This window comes from Nyctereutes procyonoides, unplaced genomic scaffold (assembly GCF_905146905.1).
Source record: "Nyctereutes procyonoides isolate TBG_1078 unplaced genomic scaffold, NYPRO_anot_genome, whole genome shotgun sequence".
Classification (NCBI taxonomy): domain Eukaryota; kingdom Metazoa; phylum Chordata; class Mammalia; order Carnivora; family Canidae; genus Nyctereutes; species Nyctereutes procyonoides.
Window position 1 is genome coordinate 5,795,219 of NW_026575126.1, and position 16,891 is coordinate 5,812,109.

The 16,891-nt window shown below is 42.6% G+C and overlaps 1 protein-coding gene across 1 annotated transcript in view; it reads left to right on the forward strand.

Annotated features, from left to right (window-relative positions):
* The window catches only part of TNNI3K (TNNI3 interacting kinase), a 289,215-nt gene that overhangs the window by 236,142 nt on the left and 36,182 nt on the right, over positions 1-16,891 (forward strand). Inside the window, 1 exon segment of the mRNA XM_055341198.1 lies at positions 1,312-1,481. Coding sequence (XP_055197173.1) covers positions 1,312-1,481 — 170 coding nt within the window.

Sequence of the window (16,891 nt, forward strand, 5' to 3'; positions counted from 1 at the left end):
GATAAAATATTTTTTAAAAAATAAAATAAAGGGATAATTATAACTGAACACATTTTAGGGAAGAGAGACCAGAATGATGAATGGATTGAACATCACATATATGAGAACCAATTAAAGGAACCAGAGTTGCTTGTCCCAGAGAAGAGAAAATTAAGATAAGCCCAAAAGCTGTTTTTTAAACATCTGAAAAATGATCATATGGCAAAGGAATTGGTCTTGTCCTCTAAGGGTCAACAGATGGAAATGAAGTGTAATTATGGTTGTTGTTCTTTGTTTTTTTTTTGTTTTTTTGTTTTTTGTTTTTTGTTTTTTTTGTTGTTGTTGTTGTTGTTGTTTTTTAGGAGAGACAAATTTCTAATTGTCAGAGCTGTCCTAAGATAAATGAACAGGTCTGAAGGCAGTGAGGTCCCCATCCCTGGAGGCTCCCCATCGGCTTGCTTAGCTAACTTGAAAAGGAGGCACAGGAGAGATTCAGTCATGGAAGAGTTTGAAGGTTCATTTTGACACTAACATCACATGATTCTCCGAGCTTTACTTAGTAATGTCTTGGCTACTGTAAGGAGCCTAGAATTTGCATGGATTATACTTTTAAACCAAAATCTACTGTCTACCTGTGTTGTGGAATTATAATGTCAAAGCACTAGTGTTCTCAGTTGGGTTAGGTCAAGTTCGTGAACAGCAAGGTCGTCAGAAATTCAAGAAAACTACTCTCCTATTTTTTTTTCTTCTTTCTCATTTTCTTCCTTCGTACTCTTCTATTTTCTAACTACACTTAACTATTTGCAACTGTTTTTGAAAACTCTCTCCCAACCACTCTCTTTAGTCCTCATGCTTGCCAGACATTAAAGCATCCCTCATTTTGTAAAATGGATATATTCTTGGGAAAATGTGTAAATTCATTTTACAAAAAGGAAATAATTTCATATAATGGGGATAGTTTTAAGCTACAATTTAAAGGAACTCTGCCACGAATCTCATCGCCATAGTGAAAAATGTAATCTTTCAACCATTAAATAATCACCTTCTAAATACCTATTTTATGAATCTGATTTGAGCGCATCGTGTTTTCTGAAAAATGTGTATAAATTGAATGGGCCAGCTCTCGGCGTAGAACTGGGTCAAAAAAGTAAATTAAGCTAGCCATGTATTACCATCCAAGGCCGATAGGAAAAGCCAGAAGCGAGCTGAGATGAATAGAAATTAAAATAAGAGAAATCCTAGAATAGAAAGTTAAAATAAATCCATACTCTAGCCTATGCCTTAAGCCTGTCGGATTTCTGAAAGGACTGAAGCCACCCTTTCTTCCCTCAGCTGATGTCACCTGCATCAAGTAACAGCAGTGGGTCTCTCTCACCTTCCTCTTCTTCTGACTGCCTGGTGAGCCGGGGAGGGCCTGGCCGGAGCCACGTGGCCGCTTTAAGGAGTCGTTTTGAACTGGAATATGCTCTCAATGAGAGGTCCTGTGCCGCCTGGTCCCAAAGGTGAGTGGCAATCTTAGCAACGATCTCTTGGTCCAGTTAAATTCCAAAACCCCACCAAGATATTGGCCTGATTTGGTCAGTATCAGTGGGGGACTTACCACCCCCATGGCAAACTTCAAAGCACAAGTTTTTTGCTCATTTTTCCTTTAATATTATATTAATATTATGGGGCTAAAAAATAGAACTTTTTTATTTAAGATCTCTAAGTTTGAGTAACAGCAATTAACTCTAGCTTAAGTGAACACTGTCTAACCACAGCAACAAAAGGAATTTACTGAAAGTGTTTTGGAGCTATCTTATGGAACCCATGGTAGGATTATATAGAAACCAAGAAACAGCTTTGAGGATCTGAGCACCGAAAATTCAGCACACCGAGGATTACTCTATGACCCCGTAATTCCACTCCTAGGTAGATACCAAAAAAAAAAAAGTTGAAAACAGGTACTCAAACAAATACTTGTACACATATGTTTATGGCGGCCGTATTCGCAATAGCCAAAAGGTGGAACCAACCCAAATATCCATTAACAGATGAGCAGATAAACAAAATGTGGTATGCAGACAATAAAATCTTATCCAGTTGTAAAAAAGGAATGACACCCTGATGCACGCTACAACAGGGATGAACCTGGAGAAAATGCCTTCACTGGACAGAAGCCAGGCACAAAGATCACACGTTAACGGTCCTACTGATATAAATGTCCAGAATAAGTGTGTGGGGCCACTCAGGCGGCCATAACAAGATACCACAGACTGGATGGTTTAGACAGCAGAAATTCGTTTTCTCTCAGCGGAGGCTGAGGATCTGAGATCGGAGGGCCACATGCTCAGGCCCTGGGGGCACTTACAGATGCCATCTCTCTGGCTCACAGATGGCCGCCTTCTCACTGTACTCTCACATGGCAAAGATTCTGCAATCGTTTCACCTTTTTTGTAAAAGCACCAGTCCTGTCAGATCAGGGCTTCACTCTTCTGGCTTCGTTTAACCTTAATTGCCTCCCTAAAGGCCCCTGTCTCCAATACAGTCACATAAGGGCTCAGTGCTTCAACATATGGATTTGGTGGGAGGGGGCCACAACCCAGTCCATAATAGGCAATATGTAAATCCCTCTAAAAAATTTGTTTTTAATTTAAAAGTTAAAGCAGATTGGTAGTTGCCAGAGGCTGGGGAGAGAGAGAAATTAGGAGTAAAGGCTTAATGCATACAGGGTTTTATTTTGGGGTGATGAAAATATGTGGAAATAGGTAGAGGTGGTTGTAAAACACTGTGAATGTACTAAAGGCCACTGAATTGTTGTATGTTTTGTGAACTTTACCTCAAAACAAACAAACAACTTAAGCAGAGGAGTAGTCAGAAAAAGAAAAAAAAAAGTTCAACATTCTTCCATAGTGAGCTCTACCATTTACATGCCCCCGTTCCCAAAAGACAGTCCAAAGAGACAGTCTCTTTGTCTCTCCGCCTAATTCTAGAGTTTCAAGGAGAGATACGTCAGTTATGCGTTGCCATAGTAATTCTCCCTAAAATCCAAAGCAAAATTCAAGGATATGCTGTCATGAATATTTATCCCTTGCTCATGTGTCCGCGCGCTGGTTATAGGCGGCTTGACTGAGCACGGGATTTATCCAGGTCTGTCCCAGATGTCTCTCCCTGTCCTTGGGCTAGCAGCTACCTGAGACCTATTCTTCTCATGGACGAAGGCAAGGAGCTCAAGAGGACAGGCCCCAACTCCACATGCCCATTTAAAGCCTAGGTTCAAGCTGTGCCCCCTGACATTCCATGGCCAAGTCACATAGCTGGGTCCAATATCCAACAGGGAGATAAAATATATATCCTCAACCTCTGATGGAAGGACCACAAAGTTACTTGGCAAAGGGCATGGATACAGAAAGCATAATGAATTCGGAATCCATGCAGTCTGCCACGAGGGAGAATGTGGTTGGCCCTTTTTGGATCGAATGGCCACCACTGGTCTAAGCAAATGTGGGGGTCATGTTTCATTGATATAAACATAGCTGCCAGGTCCCCTACCCAGGATGGGGAACAGAAAAGGCAATCACTTATGAACTGGATGGATACCATAGAAAGTACTTACTGCAACTCATGGTAATCTGGAAGGAAAAAAAACTGGCTTAAAATCTCTATTCTTCCACATGAGCTCCCGAGCGTTTGCATATGAGCTGCTGTACACTCGTACACGCACGTAAATGCCCACACGCTCACTCACACATTCCATCATCACTGTTAAAACTTTTTATCCTGAAAGCAGAGAAAGATTACCTGGAATTAGCGAGATCTTACACCGCACTCAAGTTGCTAGTGTTGCTTTCTTCGTCGTAGTCCTTATATTCTCAGTCTAACAAAAGAGTTGCACCTGCAGCTACGAAGAAGAGATGCGAACCTGAATCATGAAGCCTTTAATCTACAGAATGTCATAAAATTAAGCATCAGCAGGTTTGATTGATAACCAGGCAAACTGGACACAATTCTTTATTGGATTCCAGTCTCTTATATAATTTCCTAAGAGGCCCAAAGGCCAAGGTTAGATGGTACAGTCACAGCATCCTCTCCTAGTTCCACCTGCGTGTCTTCTTCTTTACTTGTGGTTTTTAAAATCAATGCTCTGGCAAGTCAGATTTTGATATTTCCCAAGCACGCTCACCTGAAGTTTGCTTGGAAGCAGAGGTCAAGAGTGTGAGCTGTGGAATCACACCGACCTCAGGTTCAATCTCAGCTTTGCCCTTTACCAGCCCAATGACCTTGGACAAGTTACTTGTGTCTAACACCTAAAATAAAGATAATAATACCAGCTTTTAGGATCACCGTCGAGGGAAGCAGTATCGTCACAGGAGTGAGTGATTGATCAAAAGAGGCCAAGAGACCCCAGCAAAAACCCCAAGTTCCCGTAATGTAGTAGTCACACACCTTACCACGTAATCACAGCTACACTCAAAGCAGGGCCTTCAAGAACCCAGAAAAAGAGAAACCACGGCTCACGAAGCTGCCCGAGTGGGGTGGTCCTTCTGATAGCCTCATGACCCCTCACAACAGTCACGGACACCGCGAAGCCTTTGTCTCTCTACTTGGTTCAGGTTTCTCCCAACCATATAGCACATCCCAAGTGTTTGCCAGTTTGGTAGTCGTACCACCCCTCCAGCAAGTTCAGTCTCTGAGCTGCTTGAAATCAACTCCTATGTTGATCAATGAAGCATGTAGCTGAGCAGTAAGAGGCCCTAAGGGAGGGACCATGCGTGTTTTAGTCCTAACCCTACTCCTAGCATGTAGCAGGGCGGCTGGCATTAAGTCACCGTGTAATAAATATTTGTTTCACAGGCAAAGAATCGGATAAACGGGCTCCATAAATCATAATTATTACTAATTTGGGGCATAAATCGGTGAAAAAGCTTTAGCTGTCTTCGCTGTGCTCTCCATGCATGTGCCTCCGACTAGCGAGGGCCCCCGCGAGCTGGGCGCTATGTCCGACTCCGAGTAGTCAGCGCAGTAAGGCCCAGCAAGCAGGTGTTCCAATTTGTATAGATGAGGAAACCGAGCCTCAGCAGGAAGAAGCAGCTTTCCCAAGCGTGGGGAAGCAGAGCTGGACTTCTCACCCAAGACTCCTCCGTGCTTTCTGAATTTCTCTGGCACAGGAGGTGGCACTTTTCAGAGGCCTGGTATATTGTGCCAATACTTGTATTGGCTGGGCTTCTTCTGGAAGCCAGTCAGGGAAAGAATTCCGCTACTTCTCCTTCCACCTGCCTGTTCAGCTTTTAGATAGGAAAGACGGAGCCAGTGAGGCCAGAGAGCCACAGGTTCTCAAAGTCAGAGGGTCCAAGGATACAGGAACTGATGGAGCGACTGCAGCAGGGCCATGCGTCTCGCAGCCTGGAAGATGGGCTCACAACGTGCGCCGCACGAACTTTTGCGAGTACCAATGCCCAGGGCCGGTTACACCCGAACCCACGGGGGGGGGGGGGCAGCCAGACATCAGAAGCTTTTCAAAGTTTCCCAGATAGCTAGATAGTTAGATAGCTAGATGGCTAGCTAGCTAGCTAGATGATAGATAGATAGATAGATAGATAGATAGATAGATAGATAGATAGATATAGATAGATAGATAGAAATAGAAAGAATAATAGAAATAGAAATAGAAATATAGAAATAGAAATAGAATAGAAATAGAATAGAAATAGAAATAGAAATAGAAATAGAAATAGAAATAGAAATAAATAGAAATAGAGGGATCCCTGGGTGGTGCAGTGGTTTGGCGCCTGCCTTTGGCCCAGGGCGCGATCCTGGAGACCCGGGATCGAATCCCACATCGGGCTCCCGGTGCATGGAGCCTGCTTCTCCCTCTGCCTGTGTCTCTGCCTCTCTCTCTCTCTCTGTGACTATCATAAATAAATTAAAAAAATTAGAAATAGAAATAGAATAGAAATAGAAATAGAAATAGAAATAGAAATAGAAATAAAGTTTCCGGGATGATTCCAACACACCTCCAAGTCCGAGAAGCATGCTAGAAGGGAATGCTCCCGTGCTCACCTGCCCCTCACTTTGGGGGCCTGGGGTGCAACCGATGGCATACACGGAAGAGAAACGTGAGCCCACAGGTGACACAGCAGCTGTGACCAAAGGATACCATCCTGAAGGCTGATGACCTGTGTGGTGTCTCCCAGAAATCCTTAACAACATGCCAATAACTGCTCATCTGAGAGGCATTTGAACTCGTTAAAAAAATCACACAGGGTGTGACTTTTATTTTAGTCTGGCCTCATGCTTTTAAAAAGAAAAAACAGGAACAGGATTTGGCCTGTGCAAATCCTGCCTCATGTATCCTCCCAATTCTGGGCCTCTCAGCCCTCCCAGTGCCTTAAAAACGGTGCATTCATTTTTCAATTTTTGGTCCTGACCTTCGTAGCCTGTAGTCTCACAATGCATTATCTGATGGGGGTTTTGGCTGTTGTTGATTTGCACCTTTGTTCTCACGATTGCTGTTCTCCTTCATAAAGTCAATGTCAAGGTGGGGAGATGTCATGTCACTCTCTCCGCAAAGTGGTAGGGACCCACTAGTTCCTACCGAAACCACAGATTGTTGAAATGTGAGATTGAGGAAGGCGCTCCTGAAGTCTTGCCTCTTTTAAAATATTTTGTGTCTCTAGCTATATTTGGAAAGCTAAGCATGTGGCACTTGCTCCTCCCACCGGGTATGAAATCTCTCCCATCTTGTGCATGGATTACATCATGTAAATTTAGAAATGACAAAGTGATACACAACCTTTCAGATGCGACAACCAATTAGCGTCTGTGTGGGGCTGGGCTCTGAGAATAGAACGCTGTGACCCAGTTAGCTGTCCAGGAGAAGAAACCCAGCGATCCGGTGACTGCAACTGTAAAACAGACACGCTTGGAATTAATTTCTCACATTACGGGAAGGGTCCGTCAAAGGGTTCCTTTAAATAGAAAGCTTGCCTAGCGCATTTGGAACGCGATTCAACTTTTAGAAGTTGAATGTAAGTTAAAAAATTTTCATCTACACACAGTTTTTCCGGAATGCAGCAACTGTGTAAGACGATAGCACCCTGGAAACTGAGGTTCCCAGGAAGAATGGAAGAAGAAAAAAAAAAAAAGGAGAGCAGTTGGGGGGTGAGGATCGTAGCCATTTGCTGTCCTGGAGCAGAATGTTTATCAAGTAGCAGCGAGAGTGTCTCCCTGTCACCCAAGGTCAATACCCCCCGTACCCCCACTCCCAAGTGCTTCTTTGTACTGAAACTCCCTTAAATGTGCCCTTGTCTTGTGCTCCCTTCTTCATCCCCATTTATTTCTCTTGCCAGCTCCCTGCCATCAGCAGCTTCAACCCCGTGCTTGGGACCACTTTAGACTCCCCCTACCTTGCTTCTCTCGTCTTCATGGGTTTTGTTGTGATTTCACACAGCCCCTGGCTCCAGCCTCTCGTTCACACGCACGGCTGATCCCCAGTCCGCACGCCCCACCCTGACCTTGACCCTTGTGCTTCCTCTAATTTCTCCCCCATTCTACCTTCCTAATGGCCTTTATCCGCTTACCCCTCTACTGCCAGCAGATAACCCTCCTTCCGTAGAACTCCAATTCCATCCTTACCCTACTTTAAAACCACCAGTCATTTTCCATTACCTCTAAAATTAAGTGAAGTCATGTCATCCTGGAATCCCAAATGATCAACGGTACATTTTCCAGTTCCACCTCCCCCTGAGCGTCGTGGGTCCCAGCGGTTCTGAGCAGAGAGTGATACGGTCATTTCTTCTCTTCTCAAATGAGTGCTGAACTTCCTACAGGGTTTTGGACAATCCCACAAAATACAGAATCATCCTGCACAAGATGACAACAGCATCCCTGGTCGCTCACACTACAGACGAACTACAAGTTCCTCTCTATCCCATATCTACCTCGTGTTTAACTTACTGTTAACCTCTCCCCATATCCTATTTTTTTAGCCTTGACACCCTGCCCAATCTTGTCAAAATATTAACAAGCCTTCAGTATAGCTCCATCAGCTTAATCACTACATCGTGAGGGACATTTTCTGGGGCCACCCTATCCCCGTCTATACCTTACCAAGAGCCACGGTATTTTGTCCCACTTTATGCACTTATTTTGTCTAATTATTTTTTTAAAGATTTTATTTATTTATTTTTTTCATGAGAGACACAGAGTGAGAGGCCAGAGACACAGGCAGAGGGAGAAGCAGGCTCCATGCAGGGAACCCCATGCGGGGACTCGATCCCAGGACCCTGGGATCCCGCCCTGGACCGAAGGCAGACAGATGCTCAACCACTGAGCCACCCAGGTGTCCCATTATTTATCTTTTTATTTCTCCATTAGCTCAGAAGTGCTTCCAGGACAGAAATTGCCTTCTCTTTTGTATTTATGTAGGTGCCTACACTATCTCGTTTATAATTTAACTGTACGTGGTGAATACTAAAAATATTTATTTATAATAAATCAGAGGAATCATTAGTCGGGCTCTGAACGCTGTGATTTGCCTCTCTGCATTTTAAGTGAGTGAGACTCTGGCACTCAGAGTTTGCGACCCTACATTCCTATCAAGGTCAGATATGTTCTTACCCAAAAATAATGAACCACCAGATAATGTTGCCTCTCTGTCACATGTAGAGCATTAAAAGTCTACCTATTTCTTCTTTTTTTTTAATTGTTTTTAATTTTTTTATTTGTTTATGATAGTCACAGAGAGAGAGAGAGAGAGAGAAAGAGAGGCAGAGACACAGGCAGAGGGAGAAGCAGGCTCCATGCACCGGGAGCCCGATGTGGGATTCGATCCTGGGTCTCCAGGATCACGCCCTGAGCCAAAGGCAGGTGCTCATCCACTGAGACATCCAGGCCTCCACGCAGCTGCATTTTTAAAAAGATTTTATGTAGGTATCTGAGAGGGGGGGAGGGGCAGGGAAGAGTACAGAGGGAGAGTGGGAGGGGGAAGAAGGCTCCTGCCAACCAGGGAACCCCACATGGGGCTCAATCCCAGGACCCTGAAATCATAACCTGAGCCAAAGGCAGACACTTAACCGACTGAGCCCCCCGGGCGCCCCTACAATAGCATTTTCAAAGTCTTGATCTCTAGGAGGTGATGTCTCATCTTGGCTATTCTTGATTTTTCCTGGCTTTCACTCTTCCATATAGCTTTTATGATCAGCTTGCATTTTCTACACACACACGCACAAAGAAGATTTTAGATTACAGATTTTTTCAAGTTTATTTTTTATTTTTTTATAGTCTCTGCAAGCAATGGGAGGTTCAAACTCATAACCCTGAGATCAAGAGTCTCATGCTCTTCTAAATGAGCTAGCCAGGCACCCCAGATTATAGACATTTTAAACTTAAAGATCAATAAAGGAAGATCTGACATCCTTATGATACTGGGTCTCTCCTCTCATGAACTTAGTGCATTTATTTATTTATTTATTTATTTATTTGCATTTATTTAAATATTCTTTAATATCTTCTAGTTGGTTTTTATAATTTCTCTGTAAGGTTCTAATATACCTTTTGTCATATTGATTGCTGAAGTAATTTTAATTCATTGCTACTGTATTGTTTTATTCTCTGTAGATTTTTCTTTTTTTCTCAATGTACCTTTTTATTGTTGTTTTACTTTGGATTTTTTGAATATGCACTGTTTTTCTTTTTTTTATTTCAAAAACTTGAAATTGTTATTTAAATTCAATTTAATTAACATACAGTATTTATTAGTTTCAGAGGTAATTTAGTGATTCATCAGTTGCATACAATACCCAGTGCTCATCATATCAAGTACCCTCCTTAATGCCCATCATCCAGTTACCCCATCCCCCCACCCACCTCCCCTCCAGCAACCCTCAGTACGTTTCCTATAGTTAGGAGTTTCTAAAAAAAATAATAATAATAGGTCTCTCTAGCTAGTCTCCTTCTGTTTTGGTCTTATTTCTCCTTCCCTCCCCCCTTTGTTTATCTGCTTTGTTTCTTAAATTCTACATATGAGTGAAATCGTATGGTATTTGTCTTTCTCTGACTGACTTATTTCACTCAGCATCATACCCTCTGGTTCCACCCACGTCATTGCAAATGGCAAGATTTCATCCTTTCTTGATGGCTGAGTAATATTCCATCGTATATATAGACCACACCTTCTTTATCCGTTCATCTGCCAATGGACATCTGGGCTCCTTCCATAGCTTGGCTCTTGTGGACATTGCTGCTGTAAACATTGGGGTGCCTGTGCCCCTTCAAATTTCTATGTTTTTATCCTTTGGGTAAATACCCAGCAGTGCAATTGCTGGGTCATAGGGTGGCTCTATTTTTAACTTTTTGAGAAACCTCCATACTGTTCTCCAGAGTGGCTGCCCCAGTGAGCATTCCCATCAACAGTGGAAGAGAGTTCCCCTTTCTCCACATCCTCACCAGCATCTGTTTCCTGAGTTAATTCTAGCCTGAATTTACACTGTTTTTCTATTCTTGGTAGGTCCCCTAGAAACTTTAACACATTCAACTTAGCAGACTCTATATTTAATATATTTGTTATTAAAAAAGAATATCTCCCAAACAAAAGGTTTTAGAGCATTTTAGTTGCAAATCATTCTCTCCCAAATTACATGATATTTCTGTCCATTATTTTAGTTTCATTGTGATTTTTTCTAATTCTACACATAGATATTACTTTAATGATTTATCTAGCTATGGTTCATTTAGACTTAGCCAATTAACTGTTCCATTATTAATTGCACTTACATTTCACACCTTCCTCCTAGATCATTTTCCCTTTCTTCAAATACATCTTTAAAAATTCTTTTAACATGACTCTGTTAGAAGTAAGCATGTGAAAACACCCTTATTTTCCCTTTCTTGAAATATACTTTAGTGAATATAGGACTTGAGGTGTGTAATTATTTTTCCCCATACCTTTGAGATGCATTCAACATATTTCTGACTTTTCTTGCTGCTGTTAAGTTTTCATCTGTGGATCTAATTATTTATTTTTAGTTTCAATCTACCCTTTATAACTGCTGTCAGCACTTCTCTTTGTCTTTTGTATCCCACATTTAACTATGTGGTATATAGTTTTAACGGATTTAATTTATCTTACTTGGAATTTGTTGGGGGGGTCCAGCATCTGAGAATTGCCGTCTTTTCATTCTAGATAATCCCTCACCAGTACCTTTTCTAATATTTCTGTACCCCATCCTCTTTATTTTTCCTTTCTGGAATTCTAGAAGTATTTTAGATCTTCTCACTCTATTTTTCATATTCCTCAATCTCTTTATATATATATATATATATATATATATATATATATATATATATATATATAATTTCCCACCATTTACTTTTTCTATGATGCCTTCTGGTAATTTCTTCAAATCTATCTTCCAGTTCCCATATTCTCTTGTTAACTGAATCTAATATGTGGTCCTATTCATTCCATTTCTATTGCAACTTATTTCTAATTTCTATTCCATATCTACTAAATGTGTGTGTGACAGTTTTAAAAGTCTCATGTATCTTCCACTAACTTTTAGTTGATAATTTTTTTCTTCAAACACATTTATTTTATATTCTATACCTGAATGCCTGTTATTTCTAATCTCTGCAGTCTTTATATGTACAATTGTGTAGTTTGTTGTTTCTGCTAATTCATGCTCCTGATTTCATCACATTTAGAGATTTTTGTTTCTATTTTTGAGCTCATTTTTTTTAGCTCATTTTCTTTGGAACTTTATATCCAGCAAGTTTTTTGGCCTTTAATTGGTGTAGGTTACTTCACAGATACTTTGTGTTTGCTCTTGCTAATCATTATAGGTACACTAACTCTACAGGACCACTTCAAAACTTCCACTAGAAGTTTTTTATAAAATAAATGTAGTACTATTTCTATTTTAAAACTTGTATCTTTGTGGACCATGGATAGGAATTCTGAGGGAAAATACTTCATTTTTTTTTTTCATTTTAAACCTGGAACCAAGGACAAATGGACAGTTATCCTCTGCGTCTCTTTATGTAAAGTAGGTTTTATTTTTCCTGGTTCACCCTGGAGTTGTCCTTTGCAGATTTTAGCTTCATACCAGTGTTCCTTATCTGATTTCCCACCTTACTGGAACCAAGGCTGTATTTCCCCCTGTATGGTTCAACAAAATGCAAGGTTTAGACCAACAGGAATCTGTATCTTCACAGCATTTACATTGACCTGGAATTATAATTTTAACCAATCATTTACTTTTTCATTGGTATCTATACTAAGTACCATGAGAGCATAAACTTCTTTTCTTCTTTTTGATGCTGTCTCTCCAATACTTAAAACAATGTCAGGCAAATGGTAGGTGCTAAAAACCTATTTGTAGAATGAATGAGTATCATGATTGACCCTTACAAACATTAATGTTGTTTAATCTTCACAACAGTCTTGTGAGGTAGGCCCTGTGGTTTCCATTTTTCAGGTAAAACAGAGACTCAAATGATTTAATCAATTTGTATGAAACTATATAGTGGGAAAATGGTAGTTAATAGTTGAACCTGGGCCTGCTGGTAGAGCTTCCATTATACCATGCTGTCTCTGGAGAGTAGACTTGAGCAACATGTTTGAACCATCTATAGAAAAAACAGAAACTTGTATCCTCTGGTTTGGGCTTTGAGAATCAGCAGAGAGCTGCCTACTTCTAAAGTTCTAACAGCTCAAATGGAACATAGAGCACTCTCAGTCTACAGCCAATACAACCTTTGATTGCAGGGAAATTGTCCCTTCTCACTCCAGCTACCTCTGATACTAGCCAGTTTACCTCAGTTTATGCCTGCTTATGACAGACCCTTATAATCAGCTGCCTGCACTGATACAGACCTAACCTGAACTCAGCGATCTCCATATCTGCTGCATCATGCACCAGCTTGCCATGGCCTAACCCTGCCCTCTCTACCTTCTTTAACTGTGTCTCTGGAAACCAGCCTGACTCTCTGGCTACATTTCAAAAGCCACAAAAACCAATCAGAACATATAAAAAGATAAACTCTTCCCTTCTAGACACCATGGGACCAGTTTCGAGGATAATTCTACTTTAGTACGATTCCTTTATCGAATTAAATACATTACAAAACTAGGCCTTTTTTTTTCGTTTCTTCATTAAATATACTCTCTAGCACAGTAGTCAATTGCATTCACTATATTTTAAGGAATTTTTAGCTGACATTTTCAAGCAGCAAATAGCCTATCTAATGATGAAGGTTTCAAAATTTTTTTTAACCCAGGAAATGAAACATTCACTCATAAACACAGCCTTCTGGGTGCTTCCACATAGAAAGAATTGTAAGATTTATAAATGTAAGGAGACAATAGAAAGATAGCATCTTCGGCTTCTGAACTGTCTCTTTGCTTACTAAAGATCGTTAATTCAAATATGGCATATAAAGAATTTACAGAAGCCCTTGGTGTATATCAGGGCATCACAGTAGCAGGTGACTGTCACATCAGCAATGCCTTCTGAGCTTGGAGAAAGAGTTGCCTTTTACTAACTCATTTGATAAGTTCTATGGGCCTTGCTCTCATTGTTTGTGTAATGAGAGCAAAACGCCACTTGCCTAATGGAAGGACAAGAAAACTTTTTTCCCCCCCGCAGGATAGTTATCACGTCTAGGATGTGTAATTTTTGTGACATTCACTTGCTGAAGGTCAGTTATCAAGCTCATTAAGGGTCTGCCTTGAAAAAAACCTATAAAAGCCAAAGGAAGGCAGCTAGAACCCAAGCAAGTGTCATAACGCCTGTTGGTTGCCTTTGATCTCTGTCTGTCTAAGCTCAAATCCTTCTGAGGTGCCCATAAATCTTTCTCATTAACAAAAGCAGGTTTCTTAATGCCATAGGGTATGGGGTTGAGAGCGAAAGTATGCAGTTGTTCACGTTGGTAGGAGGGTGTCAAAGTACTTGGTACGCCTCCTCGTGATGTCCCCAGATGTCATCCAATAAGGAGGAAAGAGTAAAGAAAGGGGGAGAGCGGGACCCCTGGGGGGCTCAGCGGTTGAGCACCTGCCTTCAACCCAGGGCATGACCCTGGAGACCCAGGCTCGAGGCCCACACCTGGCTCCCTGCATGGGGCCTGCTTCTCCCTCTGCCTGTGTCTCTGCCTCTCTCTTTCTGTGTGTGTGTGTGTGTGTGTTTCTCATGAATAAATAAATAAAATCTTAAAAAAAGAAAGAAAGAATAGAAAGTGGAGAGGAGTCTTGGAGGAAGTCAAAACTCTCGCAGGAAGGGCCAATCACTAGGCACAGCCATACCTCGCCAGCAGCCCTAGGGCCCCAGAGAGCGCTACAGTGGGATGAGCAAACAGCTCCCATGTGCACACGCACACGCACACACACGCACACCAGCGGCAGGCGGAGTCGACACGGATTGCTCGTGCCCTCCGCCCCTCCGCGGGAGGCATCCTGCAAGTCTCCAGGCCCCCAGGTGGCCTGCGCCCAGGGCGTGCAGCTGGGGGGCCGCGGGGCTGCAGCCGCCCGGCCGCCTGCTCTCTGGCGCCACCTGGCGACCGGCTGGCGGAGCGCGCGGGGCCGCGGGGCCCTAGCGTTAGGGGCCTGCGCGCCCCTGCCCCGCCGCGGTCCCGCCCCGGCTTCCCAGGCCGCGGCTGCTGCAATACGTTTGCAGCAATAAGGGGGGGGGGGGGCGGTGCGGGCTGCTGGGGTCTCTAACAATTCAGAGACCAGAGCACTGATTTCTGAATAGATTCCTGAAGCAGCTCTTACAGTGGCTCTGCACAGCCTCACACACAGTCTAGTTCCTCATAGGTGGGTGGTTTTGGGTTTTTTTTTTTCCTCCTTTTCACTTTTTTTTGCACCTTCCACGCGGGCCAGTTCTAACCCTCACATCCTGCAAATATGGCAACGCACTTCCTTTGCCTTTGCTAGTATTTGAAACAGAAAGTTCCTCGTTAAAGAAGACATTTCCCAGGTTATTGTTTCTCATTTATCGCCTTGGCAACGGTGAGATGGGAGTTTTTCTTGGTGTGGAGGTAAGCCGCTGAAATAAACTGAAAAAAAAAAAAATATCGTGGATCCAGACAAGAGATGATTCCTCTATCAACCGAAGTGGAATGAAAAATCTCTACCGTTAATATTCGTGGTATTAGCTGAGCATTTTCTATTAATGAGCAGATGTTTTAAAGGCCTCAGCTGCAAAGAAGTACAGAAAAAAAAATTACTGATGGATTTGTTTACCTTCCTGAATCCTCTTCCAAAGAAACGGGGGGGGGGGGAGAGGGAAGGAAGGAAGGAAGGAAGGAAGGAAGGAAGGAAGGAAGGAAGGAAGGAAGGAGAAAGAGAAAAAGAAAGGAAAGAAAGAAAGAAAGAGAAAGAAAAGAAAGAAAGAAAAAAGGAAGAAAGAAGAAAGAAAAAGGAAAGAAAGAAAGAAAAAAGAAAGAAAGAAGAAAGAAAGAAAGAAAGAAAGAAAAGAAAGAAAGAAAGAAAGAAAGAAAGAAAGAAAGAAAGAAAGAAAGAAAGAAAGAAAGATGCATTTCTTGGCTTCAGTCAGGCACCACTTTGCCAGCGGGTGTTAAGTGCCCTCCTGCTTCTCCCTGGCTGCTAACACAGCCTGGCCCCTCGGGGAGATAATGACCTACACGAGGCCATGTTCATCGACAGCAATATTAACTTGGTCAAAAAAGGAAAATAGAAGACACATTATGTATTTTGATCACTTACTATGTTCCAGACACTATTGTGCTTTTTTTTTTTTCTCTGCCAGTCGTATCCCTGACTTCTCACAATTCTTCTACGAGGTAGGAATCACTTATCAGCATTCTACAGATGAGAAAACTGGAGACCCGAAAGGGTAGATAGCCTGCCTAAGGCTTTGCAACTAGTAAACAACGGGGCGGACAGTGAGCCTACGCGAGTCTGACCCCAAAGCACCCTGGCTGCACCCTGGCTGCACCCTGGCTGCAGCAGGGTGAAGCGGGGAGCCGCTCTCACACTAACCAGCTGTGTGGCGTGGACACATCCCCTCCTGACCTGGGTTCCAGGGTTCTCCTCTCTCTCAGGCATGTAAACTGGACCCTTGCGACTCCGGGTGTGGCCCACGTCCCAGCAGCAGGAGCTTGTTACAAGTCCAGACTCCCAGGCCCCACCGGGACCTACTGAATCACAATCTGCATTTTAACGCTGGTGAATGTACATTAAAATGTAAGCAGCACAGGACGTACCAATCTCTGCGAACCCTTCTAGCTCTAGTGTATTTAGAAGGCTCTCCCCCTTATCTCTCTGTTTCTAAACCCAACTCCTCAGGGTTGCATCATTTCTCCTTCCAAGCTTTCCCAATCCCATCTTTAGGCTCGATGAGAAGCTGTTTCTCTGTTCTAACCAAAGTCCCATTTACCCTATTACCATTTTCGACTTCGTATCATGTCTATGCTGTGTAAACTCCTCGAGGGACAGAACCACCCATATTAAATAATTTTATACCTGTAATACCAACTGGCCTAGTACATTACGCTAAACAAACATGCTGAAAGAAATGTTAAATAAATCATTATCTGAATTTAATTACGGATACCACAGAGTGCTCTGAGTGTAAGACCCCCATGTTGTCCATTGCGAGTATCTCGAAGCAAGCACACGTCAAGAGTTCTTTAAAAGTGGATCCAGGGGATCCCTGGGTGGCGCAGCGGTTTGGCGCCTGCCTTTGGCCCAGGGCGCGATCCTGGAGACCCGGGATCGAATCCCATGTCGGGCTCCCGGTGCATGGAGCCTGCTTCTCCCTCTGCCTGTGTCTCTGCCTCTCTCTCTCTTTCTCTCTGTGTGACTATCATAAATACATAAATAAAAAAATTTTTTAAAAAATGGATCCAAAGAAGCTTGCAAATTGCACACGTAAGAGCAGTTTTCAAACTTTCTCACCCCATTCCTACCTTTTTA